The sequence below is a fragment of the Dromiciops gliroides genome, chromosome 3, assembly GCF_019393635.1.
Source record: "Dromiciops gliroides isolate mDroGli1 chromosome 3, mDroGli1.pri, whole genome shotgun sequence".
In the NCBI taxonomy this organism is placed as follows: domain Eukaryota; kingdom Metazoa; phylum Chordata; class Mammalia; order Microbiotheria; family Microbiotheriidae; genus Dromiciops; species Dromiciops gliroides.
Window position 1 is genome coordinate 450,485,903 of NC_057863.1, and position 13,295 is coordinate 450,499,197.

At 35.1% G+C, this 13,295-nt stretch overlaps 1 protein-coding gene across 1 annotated transcript in view; it reads left to right on the forward strand.

Annotated features, from left to right (window-relative positions):
* The window catches only part of SCN3A (sodium voltage-gated channel alpha subunit 3), a 154,654-nt gene that overhangs the window by 68,930 nt on the left and 72,429 nt on the right, over positions 1 to 13,295 (forward strand). Inside the window, 2 exon segments of the mRNA XM_043992506.1 lie at positions 1,926 to 2,132; positions 7,013 to 7,297. Of these exon segments, the coding sequence (XP_043848441.1) occupies positions 1,926 to 2,132; positions 7,013 to 7,297 (492 nt within the window).

Consider the following 13,295-nt stretch of genomic DNA (forward strand, 5'->3'; position numbering starts at 1 on the left):
TTTTATAGAAGTGAACTTTATTTTGTGTGTGTGTGTGTTGTTTTTTTTTTTTTTGCGGGGCAATGGGGGTTAAGTGACTTGCCCAAGGTCACACAGCTAGTAAGTGTCAAGTGTCCGAGGCCGGATTTGAACTCAGGTATTCCTGAATCCAGGGCCAGTGCTTTATCCACTTAGAAGTGAACTTTTATGGTTAACTTTTGGGATAAAGTATCTTCCATGCTACAAACAAGTTTTAGTCAGAATGCTAGAGAGTTTTATATATAGAATCACAGAATCTCAGTGGTAGTTGAAAAGGACCTCTGGACCAACTATTTCTGCTTAGAGAAACATGAATCTCCTCTATAGTGCACTGACAGGTGGTCATCTAACCTCTGTCTGAAGACCTCCAAGGAGGAGAAATCTCCTATTGCCCCATGTAGCCCATTTGACTTTTGGGCACCTCTAGCTATTACCAAGTTTTTCCCAACATCAAGCCTAAATTTGTCTCTTTGAAACTTCTACCTGCTGCTCCTACTCCTGACCTCTAGGACTGAGCAAAAGACTAATCCTTCTTCTATATGACAGTCTTTTAAATACTTGAACACAGCTATCATGTCCTCAATGAATTAAATAGTTGTATTTTAGTCAACTGATCTCCATATGGCATCTTCTCAAAGCCCTTCACTTTCCTGGTTGTCCTTCTTTGGAATCTCTCCAAAGAGCAGCTTGTCAGTACCCTTCCTAAAATGTCACTGCAAGAACTGAACATAGTATTTCAGATATAGTGTGGCCAGGTCAGAATACAATGGGGCTCTCATCTCCATTTGGAGATTATTCCCCTTATTATTCAGTCTAAGATCACATTTGAGAGCTAAATCATGATATTGACTCATATGGAGCTTTTTTAGGCCACTAAAATCTCCATATCCTTATTTGCGTGTGTGTGTGTGTGTGTGTGTGTGTGTGTGTGTGTATATATAATTTTTTTTTTTTTTTTGGTGAGGCAGTTGGGGTTAAGTGACTTGCCGAGGGTCACACAGCTAGTAAGTGTCAAATGTCTGAGGCTGGGTTTGAACTCAGGTCCTCCTGAATCCAGGGCCAGTGCTCTATGCACTGCGCCACCTAGCTGCCCCTATATAATTTTTTTGCACAGGGCAATGAGGGTTAAGTGACTTGTCCAGGGTCACACAGCTAGTAAGTGTCAAGTATCTTAGTCCAGATGTGAACTCAGGTCCTCCTGAATCCAGGGCCGGTACTCTATACACTGTGCCACCTAGCTGCCCCGCCATATCCTTTTAAAAAATATTAATTCCTATTCAGCCAAACCTCCTCTATCTCAGATTGCAAGTTGATCTTTTGAACCCACTTTTACCTCCATTTTATCTTGTTTCTCAATTAATATTCAATTATTTTCTATCCTTCCCTATTAAAACTAAAAATAAAACAAAATTCATGTAACAAATGTGTGATCAAGCAAAACTAATTTCCATGTTGTTCTTGTCCATAGATATACGTCTCATTTTGCCCTTTTAAGTCCATCACCTCTTTATAAGGAAGTGGAACTCAAGTTAAAGAAGAATTATATTTATCACCATCACATTTCTTCTTATTATATTGAGTCCATGAGGGCAGCTAGGTGGTGCAGTGGATAGAGCACCAGCTCTGGATTCAGGAGGACCTGAGTTCAAAGCCAGCCTCAGACACTTGACACGTACAAGCTGTGTGACCCTGGGCAAGTCACTTAACCTTCATTGCCCCCCCAAAAAAAATTTAAAAAGGTAAAAAAAAAATTGAGTCCAATACCCGGATTTGTTCCAGATTAAAGTTTTAGGAATAAATTGGCTCCTGACCTCCTAACTTGTGAAAAGCAGTCTCTGATCTTGTATCACAACATTAAGACATTAAGTTTGGGGGGGGTTTATTTTGTTTTGCTTTTTCTCCCCCAGACACTACGTGCTGCAGGAAAAACATACATGATATTTTTTGTTCTGGTGATTTTCTTGGGCTCATTCTATTTGGTGAACTTAATCTTGGCTGTGGTTGCCATGGCCTACGAGGAGCAGAATCAGGCCACTTTGGAAGAGGCAGAGCAGAAGGAGGCTGAGTTTCAGCAAATGCTGGAACAACTTAAGAAGCAACAAGAAGAAGCTCAGGTATAATTATAATTTTTAAATGCTTTATTCTAGTTCTTATATTTCTAAATGTGATTTTTGCTATACTGGACAGGTAAAATTCGAATATGACTTCCTCTAAAGTTCAAAAATTTTCATTAGAAAGCAATAGAATCTTCTTTAAAAATTAAAATAGCTTCTGACTTAAATTGGATTAAGTTAATTTCAATGAAAATATTTGTAAATCTAAAGAAACTGGCTGAAAGCAGTAATAATATTCAGTAAATTCAATTAAAATTTACTATACAATGCCAAGTGTTCTTTCATGAAATCAGTACCAGTATTTGGTTTTCAATTGAAAAACAAATTCAGCAAATATAAAAAGATAACCATGCTGTTACTTCCCACACTGCACTGACAAGGGGAGGGTATTTTTTTTAACCAGGTATCTACAGACAACCCCTACCTCATCAAGGAGTATGCTGGTAAATAAATTAAATCTGGCTCTTAGTAAGTCCATAAAAGCTGACTCCAGCACACACCTGCTATAAATAAATTTTGGTGGGGAAGGGTGGGTGTATGTGAATTTGGATGGAGAGGGGGGGATTATATTTTTCTTTCCATTAACCCTTAACTGAAATTTAGCATTTCCTTTAGCAATTTAAAAATATTCATCCAAGAAGTAGTTTTCACCACATTGCCAAAGGGATCTATGACATAAAAAAGGTTAAATCACTTGCCTAGGGCCTAGATTAAGCAAAAGTAAAACATGCAGTTTGTGAAAGTATGTTGGACTTCATTTTATAAAGTCTTATAACAAATTTCTAACCTCAGGCTAATTCATTAAAATGAAAACAAAGCAGGCTGAGTACAGGGGAAATAGTGAGGAGTATGACTGTAAGGGAAAAGTTAAGATGTATGGCAAAATATATTTCAGCTCAATGAACTATTGTCAGTCAACAAGCATATATTAAGCACCTACTATGTGCCAAGCACTGTGTTGTGTTGGGGATATAAAGAAAGGCAAAAGACCATCCCTGACACCAAGGAATTCACAATCTAAGTGTTCTACTTAACAGTATTCAAACAGATTGTGTATAATGCTCACATCCCAATGAATGAGTACTTCAACTCAAATAATTTTTCTAAAAGGTATTTCAAGGGAAATTCAATTATTATGTCTCCAAAGTACTGCCCAGGACTATATGCACTTGTCTATTCCCTTAATAATGCTGCTCTTTTACAGACAGAATTTGATAATCAGGCCTTTGAATGAATAATTTCATCTTCCTTTTCCTAATATCTTCATCAATAAATAAGGACAGTCCTGCTACCCCTTCTATCACTTCTTTGAGATGTTTAGACAAAAATATGCTGTGTAATAGAAAATATTACTTGGAAACAGTATAAGTGGAATAGAAAGTGCCCAATTCCTTATATTTGGACTTAGAAGATCTGGAGTCAAATACTGGATCTGCTTCTTGCCATCTGTGTCCTTTGGCAAATCATTTAACCTCTAGGGGTGGTGGTATGGGTAGTATTGAATATATTTAATTATTTATAAATTTTACTTTGGGTCACTAAATGAGAACAAAATAATAAGCACCCAAACAAATTGATACTGACACAGGATTAAGGTCCCTTTATTCAAACTCTTTATGATTGCTTTATGGTATTTATGTATGCATCTAATACTATATAAGAACTAATATCAACACTGCATGTGATCTCTAGTATTAAATTATTGAGTAACACTATTACAAAATAGGAAATAAAATGTGAAACTTACAATACTGACACTTTATAAATGAAAATTTTACTTCTAAAATACAGTCATTTTGAAGGTAAAATATGGCACCATTCAAATGCATACAATCTTTAGAAATAGGAACCTGCTACGTTTAGCTGAAGGTGAAATGGAATTTAGACAAGTAGAATGTAAATAGTTAAATTAGAATTGCCTAGCAAAGTTAAAGTTTGCATCTTCGCATTTAACAAAAGAAGGCATTGGGTTTCAGTACTTAATAAAAAGTGGATGAACTTTCACTTTCTACATGAAAAATTTAAACAAGAAAATCCTTAGCAGTTGATGTTATGACCATACCACTACACACACTTGAATTTGAATTTTTAAAAATTTCTTATTTTTCAAGTAAGAAAAGCATACTTCTGCCATTATAACGCAATCCAACCAAACAGAAGTAGCAGGTGAAAAAAATCACAGGTGTGTGACATATGAGATCATTTGTGATCCCAATTTATCTCACCACCTGCAATACTTCATGAGGTATTATCCAACCAATGATTTAATGTATCTCAGTTTCTGTTTAACATCTGCTGAGGGATACTCATCATTGTTTAGACTTGGAGAAAGACCTCGCTCGTATCAATCCAGTGGATTCACATACTAAGTGCAACTTTAAAAGAGAAGGAAATAAAAAAGCACAAAAGGAGAATAGGTAGTTATGTTCTGGACAATTATATTTAGTCATTCAATATATGGTCTTTGAATGCCTAGCATCATGCAAACCATTATGTCACATGTTCAGCAACTTATATTGGTTTCAGAGGAAAAGAGATCTCTTAAGAAGACAGGTTTTTTTAAGTGTATAAAGAAAGTTTATGAGACAAATGTAACCCTATCTGTAGAAAAGGGTCAGATGCTGTGCTTTTAAATACATGTGAGAAATTTGAATAGCTGGATTTTATTCTGATTGAGAAATTGATAGAGTTACACCATAATGATGTCAGAATTCTTGGAAAATGGGGAAATTGTGAGAATAAAATAATGTTGTGGAGGCATCTAGGTGGCACAGTGGATAAGGCACTGGCCCTGGATTCAGGAGGACCTGAGTTCAAATCTAGCATCAGACACTTGACACTTACTAGCTGTGTGACCCTGGGCAAGTCACTTAACCCTAATTTCCTGCAAAATAATAATAATAATAATAATGTTGCTTCATCATTCTTTTTTGGGCGGGGGTAGGGCTATGAGGGTTAAGTGACTTGCCCAAAGTCTCACAGCTAGTAAGTGTCAAGTGTCTGGGGTCAGATTTGAACTCAGGTCCTCCTGAATCCAGGGCTGGTGCTTTATCCACTGCGCCACCTAGCTGCCTCCATCATTCTTAAATATATGTATATATTTATACATATATGGCTGTTACATGTTGAAAGATATAGAATTTAGCAAGTCAGCTATGAAAGTAATAATATTCTAAGCAAGATAGTACATTGACAAAGTTGAAACATTAGCTATGAACCAATATATAGATATAAGAATTAATAAAAACATTTTGATTAAGTGCTAATGACATATTACTAGAGCAATATTACGTTGGAAGATACCTTACTGTTAGTGCTGCCAAGGAGGCAATGCAGCTGAGTCACTAATAAAGAAATATAACTTTGAAAAAAAGTTTGGCCAATGTGTTTTGCAGATTTCAATTAGTTTCCTTATCTCTAAACAACAGCTAATAACTTCCTAAATTGCTTGCTTGTTGCCATCTAACTCCAGTCTCTTACACATGCTCTGCCTTTCATGTGGTCTGAAATAAGATTATTTTCCTTCCTTATACATTTTGTGACAAAATATTTTATTCATTTAAAATATAGCCTTAATGCCAAGCTACAATTAAGTCCTATCCATGCCCTAAGACCTTTCCATTAATAATACAATACAAGGGGCAGCTAGGTGGCCCAGTGGATGGAGCACTAATGTACCTGAGTTCAAATCTGGCCTCAGACACTTAACACTTACTAGTTGTGTGACCCTGGGCAAGTCACTTAACCCCAATTGCCTCACTAATAAAAACAAACAAACAAAATAATACAATACAAACTAATAGTGCTTTTTTGCTCTTGTGAGACTGATGCTCCACCATTCACCTTCGGTTTAGTTTACTCTCTCCTGTAGTCATTTAACCATAAATCACACTTGAATTTCCATGCTGAAAATATTTATCCTTGAAGTGAAATCATAGAATAGTTGCCACTTTTTCCCTAAGATCTGGCTAACTTTCAGAGGTGGGTGAGGTACTCTTGGTTAAAAGAATTTGCCAAATTGCTCTAGGGAGCTTGAAACCAAAAACTTAAGAGAAAGATATATTATGGTGTCTTACAAGAGAAGAAATTTATCTGAAGACATTTTTCTATTTTATTCTTTTATTAATTGATAAATAGTTTCAGAACTTGAATATTACTTGGAAACATTTGAAATACAATAAATAAACATGGCCTAAAAACAAATTTTAATCAAAATTATTAACTTGAAGGTATCATTTAACCCAAATAAAGAACTGAGGATATCTGTTTTTCTCTCTTTGGGAAGGAGAATAGTCTATCATTAGTACTGGGAGGCATGCCCTATGGATTTATGAGAGCAAAATGTATCCTTTCCTATACTTAAGGACAATAATGCAATTCAGCTATTCGCAACATCCAAAAAAGACAGTTATAGGAAGGGATAGAACTATCAGTACCATCTATCAGTGTTGATGACTATGGAAATCGCCCATTTGTGCAAGGTTGCCATCATGACTCCACCAAAATTCCCAGAGATACTTGTGAAGTACCATAGGACATTCATATTATCAGTGGCAATGGATGTAATAAGGGAGCATTTTCCCCATGGGCTTGTCAGTGAAAAAGAAATGACTGATACAGGAAATTTAGAAGTTCATCCCACATGAGACCCCCAAATCATATTAACTTGTATCTCACCAAACTCAAAAAGGAAAAATAAGGTTCACTGTTGGACAAGGTCAATTTATATTTTAAAAAGTGAAATATATAGAAATATTTTTTCAAATATAACTCATGAACTATTAGAAATATTTGGTTTGATATGTCATAGAGTTTATAAGTTAATTTTGTGATGTTTTAAAGTTCTGCATGCTAAAGAGTATGATTTTGTGGTCCAATAGGCAGTAGCAGCAGCATCAGCTGCCTCCAGAGATTTCAGTGGAATAGGTGGGCTAGGGGAACTGTTGGAAAGTTCTTCAGAAGCATCAAAATTGAGCTCAAAAAGTGCTAAAGAAAGAAGAAATAGAAGGAAGAAAAGAAAACAGAAGGAGCAGCCTGGAGGAGGTCAAGGAGAGAGTGATAAGTTTCCCAAATCTGAATCGGAAGACAGTGTCAGAAGAAGTTTCCATATATCTGTGGATGGAAGTAGACTGAATTATGAAAAAAGATTCTCTTCTCCTCATCAGGTATTTACTCTTATTAATTCTACTGTATGGGAAGCTATGACAGTACATAATTGTGATTAAAGTGGTGTAGAAAAGTGAAAGATTGGATGAACCTATATTTTAATGTATTTATTTACTTGTGTTTCTAATTCATAAACAGTCATTTTTTCATTTGTTCAGCTATAATCATTCCCATATTTTGAGAAAATTCAGTTCATGAGTATGAAGCAGCTTGTCAGAAATGTGTACTTTATAAGACAATTTGGTCTGTCTTGATTTTTCTACCATTATCATTTTGAAAAAGTAATATAATTGTAATCAAGATGTCCAAGTTGCCATAAAAATTCTACATTTGTCAGAAGCTGTAATTGTGAAATGGGTATGGAGCTAGAAGAAAAATGTTCTATGGATCTATCCTGTACTTTCAGACAGAGGATAAATGAAAGCAATAGTATTGTGAATTTCCATTATATCATTTTCACATAAAGGTATAATACAGTGCAATGTACCTATGCTTAGGAAGTCCTAGAGGAGAAAATTAATATGAAAGATGTTTCCCTCTGATTTATTTGCTATCTACTAGTGCAGCCAGTGCTGTAGAATATAAAAATAGTCTTAAAGGCAAAATAAAACAGTAAATGTGTGTTTGTGAAACTGGAATTCTAAGTACTATTAGTGCTTCAAACTATCTGTGATGCTGTGGTGGGACTACACATCACAGTGTTATGAACTCTTGAATAACATTCATCTGCCTCATAAAAGTAGTAATTATAGGGCTAAATTAAAAAAAAGAAAACATGATCCTGCTCTATCTACACAAATATAGCATAAAGGCTTCCCTAAAGGCAAGAGTCAAAGAAAATCAAACATTCTGTAGCAGTTGATCTAAAGTTGTCTTGTTTTCTCTCCTGTAAGTCATATTTTTGGACTAGGTTTCCTTGGTCTGCGTTTCTGCAGATTATATTGTACTGATAATATTAGGGATGAGAATATTTGGAAAAACTTCATATTAACCTTAAAAATGGAAAGAGATGAGCAAATTGAGCTTGGATGGAGTTAAAAACCTTTTAAATATTTCCATATACATGTACAAGTGTACATATGATTGAATGTTTATACATATACATGTTTTGTATATTTGTATATAAAACTTATATTTAAGGTGACAATTATTTCCATAATTGCCACATTTTTAGGCAAGTAGCTAATTGATTATTTGATTCCCTGCCCCATTGTGCCCCTGCCAATGCAGACCTATGATTTGGTCAGTGTAGGGAACTCTAAGAGTAGAAACTCTTTTCATCCATATATATTAGTTATTAGATAATTAATTTTATTATTGAAAGATATTATGTCAACTTCAAATAGTCCACCCTACTAGGTATTTACATGGCTCAGAGGAAATTGGCCTCAAATAAGTCTGTGGATGCACCTCACATAGCAGAATTCATTAGCAGAAATGTGCTTACAGAAAGCTTTAAATCAGTGAATTTAAAACCTGGAATAGTCAAAAAGTGTATGCCTATGTCAAAAAGAGTAGAAGAGAGGTGAAAATGGAATGGAAGAGTCAGATTGGCTGTTCACATTGTTTGAAAACAGTAATTTAGTTAGGAAATAGCTGATTAAAAATTTTATTTAAACTTTCCCACCACTTGTTATCATTCATTTCTCTATTTCTGTAATGGGATTTTTATTTAAAGATTGGATTCCTATATTTAACTATCTCTGAGAAGTTATTGGTTGTAATATTATCCTATGTCTACTTTTTCCCCTTCCACAACATTATCCTGAAATCACATGATTTTATTTCTAATATTTTTCTATGTCAAAACAGCTTAGCATTTTATAGAGTAAATTATTTTCATTATTATTTAACACTCACAATGTTAATACAGATATTAGTTCTGCTACCAGCTACTTATGCGGTATTAGATAAATCATTTAAAGTTTCTTTAACCTCCATTTCTACATCTGTACAATGAAGAAGTGAGACTTGATGGTCTATGATGTCTAAGATGATAAACCTAAACATAAAATAGGCATTTTGCTCCCTCAGATTTAATTTCCTAGCATGTTTTCCCCACCAGAAAAAAACAAAACAAAACAAAACACCAACTACTGGGTATGAGATCTGATGCAAAGGTGAAGTGACTTGTCCAGAGTCATACTGTTAATAAGTATCAAACTGAGGATATTAACTCAGGTCATCTGATTACAGGACAAGTCTTCTTTCCACATAATATTATTCTTCTATGACCCCTGGTATTTAAGCTGGATCATGAAGCAGTATAGGGTATTGGAAAGAATTTGCAGTCTAAAAACAAAAGGGTTCAAATCCTGACACTGACACTGACTAGTTATATGACAGATTACTACTCACTAATAAATTACTTAACCTCTCTCAGCCCCAATTTTCTTATCTATAAAATACAGATAATAATGCTTGTAGTACTTGCTTAACAAGGTTATTGTGAGAAAATATGTGTAAAGCACTTTGCAAACCTTAAAACACTATATAATGACAGTTATTATTAGATATCTAAACAGTCTCAAGAAAAATAGCAGGAACTGAGCTAAGGCATAGAATTATAAAGATCTGTGTTTCTCAGGCTAATTTTAAAATATTTTCTACCAAATAGTTCTTTTTGTGGTTAGTAATTGCAAGTTAGAGTTTTAGATAAATTACATTTAATTTATTCTTTGTTTCAATGATTAAGATTAAAAAATAACATGCTAGTTCTTAGCAGCAAAAAGAATGACATCCAATCAAATAAGGAAAAGCTACATGCTAGTTTTACCACTTTATGATCACTTCTGTGAGTCTCAGAACTGAATGCATTATTTCAGACGGTGTTCTGACAAGGAGAGAGTACAGCGATCTCGTCTATCACCTTCCCTCCTCCCTTCCTCCTTTCCTCCCTTCCTCCCTCCCTCCCTTCCTCCCTCCCTTCCTCCCTTCCTTCCTTCCTTCCTTCCTTCCTTCCTTCCTTCCTTCCTTCCTTCCTTCCTTCCTTCCTTCCTTCCTTCCTTCCTTCCTTCCTTCCTTCCCTCCTTCCTTTCCTCCTCCTCTTCCCCCTTCTCTCTTCTCTGTCTCTGTCTCCCTGCCTCTCTTTCCTCCTTCTCTCTCTTGATTGCCTACACTGCTGATTTTCAGTGTGTGTTCTACTTTTCATTCAATTTTTGGTTCAGTGAAAGGAGAGGAGTGAATGGGGAAAAGGTTATGAAAAACAGCAGTGAGATAGAAATTTGCTTCTCCCTCCATTCCCCCCAGTGTTAAAGCCCAATGCTATGAGAATAGTGAAGAGCAGGGGCAAGGGGCACTGAGGCAAAGACGAAAACTGCATCTTGGAAAGGAGGTTGAATAGCCGAGAGTTCTTGGGGGTGGGGATGGGAGGAAGAAGGGAAGATAGAACGGAAAGGAAATACCTTAACAGTGGTAGGGAGTTCTAATAGGGACAGGGATTCCTATCCAATGCATAAGTGGGGCAAATATTAGTTACTATCCATACAGTAATATGTTATATATTGTTAACAAATTATTCTAATAACAAAGTATGCATTTAAATTTGAATAGTCTGAAAAACAACATGAATTTTTTAAAAAATCTTAATCATTTAAACTGAAGTGTTAGTCATAAGGATTGAGGAACAGATGCCTGCCATTTATGAATTAGTATATCTAAGACAAGGAAAGCTCATAGTCTTTTGTTTTAGCCATTAATGTATAAAAGCTTACATTTTCTGCACAGAAAGTGTTGCTACAGCTATGGGTATTACCACTATACTACTGAATCTTGGTCCTTTTTTGGGTTCTATTTTTGTTACTTTTCCCCATTCTCCCTTGTTTTGAAAGTCATACTTACACCCATTATTATACATCCCAAAGAGTGAATAGAAATTTCAAATAAAGTCAAAGGTCTGAAATTACTTTGAAAAAATACAAAAATGAAACCATGAAAATTAAAACAGTATATGCACAGGAAATACATGCTTATATATACAAATAAAGACTTTCAAACAATATTTGAATAGCCACATGAGTATCCAAAGACATCCCCAGAATAGGAGACCTACTCTGCTTCCTTACAATCATTTACTCTGGTGGTTATTAAGAGCCTAGGGACCTTTCACAGCTTTGTTGTTAATTTTATAGAATTTGAAGAGTAAGAGACTGTACATGACTACTTTTTAATGGAAGTTTGATGCTATGGCTACACAATGCCGAAAGTCCTGAGCAGTCTGAAAAATAAAAGTCTAAATAGTTGATTAGGACAAAATAGTTGGTTGTCATAGTGTCCTAGTTTAATTGCTTCTAGAAAAGTATTTAAGTGACCTATTCTAATAGTAACTCATATCTGCATAGTTTTAAGGTTTGCAAACAAACGTGAAATAGGTAATCAAGTATTATTATCCTCATTTTGTTGCTGAGGAAACTGGGAGGTTAAGTGATTTATCCCTGGTCATATACCTAGAATGCACCTGAAAAAGGATTCAAACCAAATCTCCTGACCCCAAGTCTAGCATGCTATGTCAATGCTGCCTCTCAATATAAACGGTTTTATTCTAACAAAAGCACAAGGATGTTATAGGGGGAGAGCATGAGAACAATCTATTCAGTGTACCATCAATTAATATACTATCCTCTCTTTGCAGGATAGGAAGAGCATGCAAATAATTAGAAGCATAGAGACTTACAAAAAATAGCATATTCACAATTAGGCAAGGAGCCTAAAAGAAACATAACTTTTTTTTGTAACTTGCCCTTCATGGAAGCCAGGTTAAGAGAACCAGAGAAGCTCAGGGCATTTACTGTTGTTGACCCATGCCTAGGTTTGTTTTGTTGTTGTTGTTGTTGTTCTAGTATCTTAGGAAGATCCAGAAGAAGGAAGGTATTAGGTGATTAGGTGGGGAGGGATATCATCATTTGTGGCAAGTAGAATAAACAAAGATTGTACATTGAATTATTTTTGAAATGTTGCACTAAACAATATATACATTGCTAATGAGTACACTTCATGAGCTCTAAAATAGTTGATTTTTAAAAAGATAATATTCATAAAAGTAAAAGGTCAGACTCAATGCTAGATTTCAACTACTACCTCCAGAACTAGTATTTGTTATTTATTTCTGAACATAGGTGGTAGATAACATTCCCTGAATCACTGTTTCTGGTACTATAATTTAGGAGATAACAGAAGAAATTGGTTACCTTTTTTTCTCTCTCTTTGCTGGAATCTATCTTTGTACTCTTAGCTACACGTCTATCTGTTTTACTTTTTCTCATCAGTCTTAGAATTTTTAATATATTTGACAAAGGTAAAGCCTGGGTAGTCTTTTCTTTGCTATACCAGCCAATGTTTCTACAGAACAAGCAACACAGAAATACTACCAGGTTAATCAAATGATGAATAAATAATAAATGGTGATGAGGATGGTGATGATAGAATTTACATAGCATTTTATTGTTTGGAAAGCATTTGCATATGTTATTTCATTTGATCCTCGAAACAACTGTAAGGTAGGTGCTATTATTATTGTCATATAGGTGATGTGACAATATGTGACTTGCCCAGAGTCCCATAGTTAGTAAGTATCTGAGACAGAATTTGAACTCAAGTCTTCCTGACTCCAACTACTAACTTTTGTCATGGAGTTGGAAATACTGAATGGAGTTGACCATTAGCAACCATCAAAAAAGCTGTAGGCGACTGGAAAAAAGCTAAAGTTGTATTAAATTCATAGATGACTGGCTATATATAACTAACCTTTTGCACTTGCTTTCTATGTTTTCCCAGGTACATGAGAGTAAAATTAATTTCCTCCCATATACACAAAAGGAGAAAAGAAAACAGAGAACACTCCCTTAGCAGGCTCTATGAAGGGGAGAAGAAAACCTTTGATAATTTCTAATTTAAAACAACTTAGTCATGTTGTTTGGGGGTCGGGGGGAAGAAAAAATTTTTTTATTGTTTTCCAAGTCATGTTCATTCCTAACCACAATACCTTCCTATGCAGAAAGA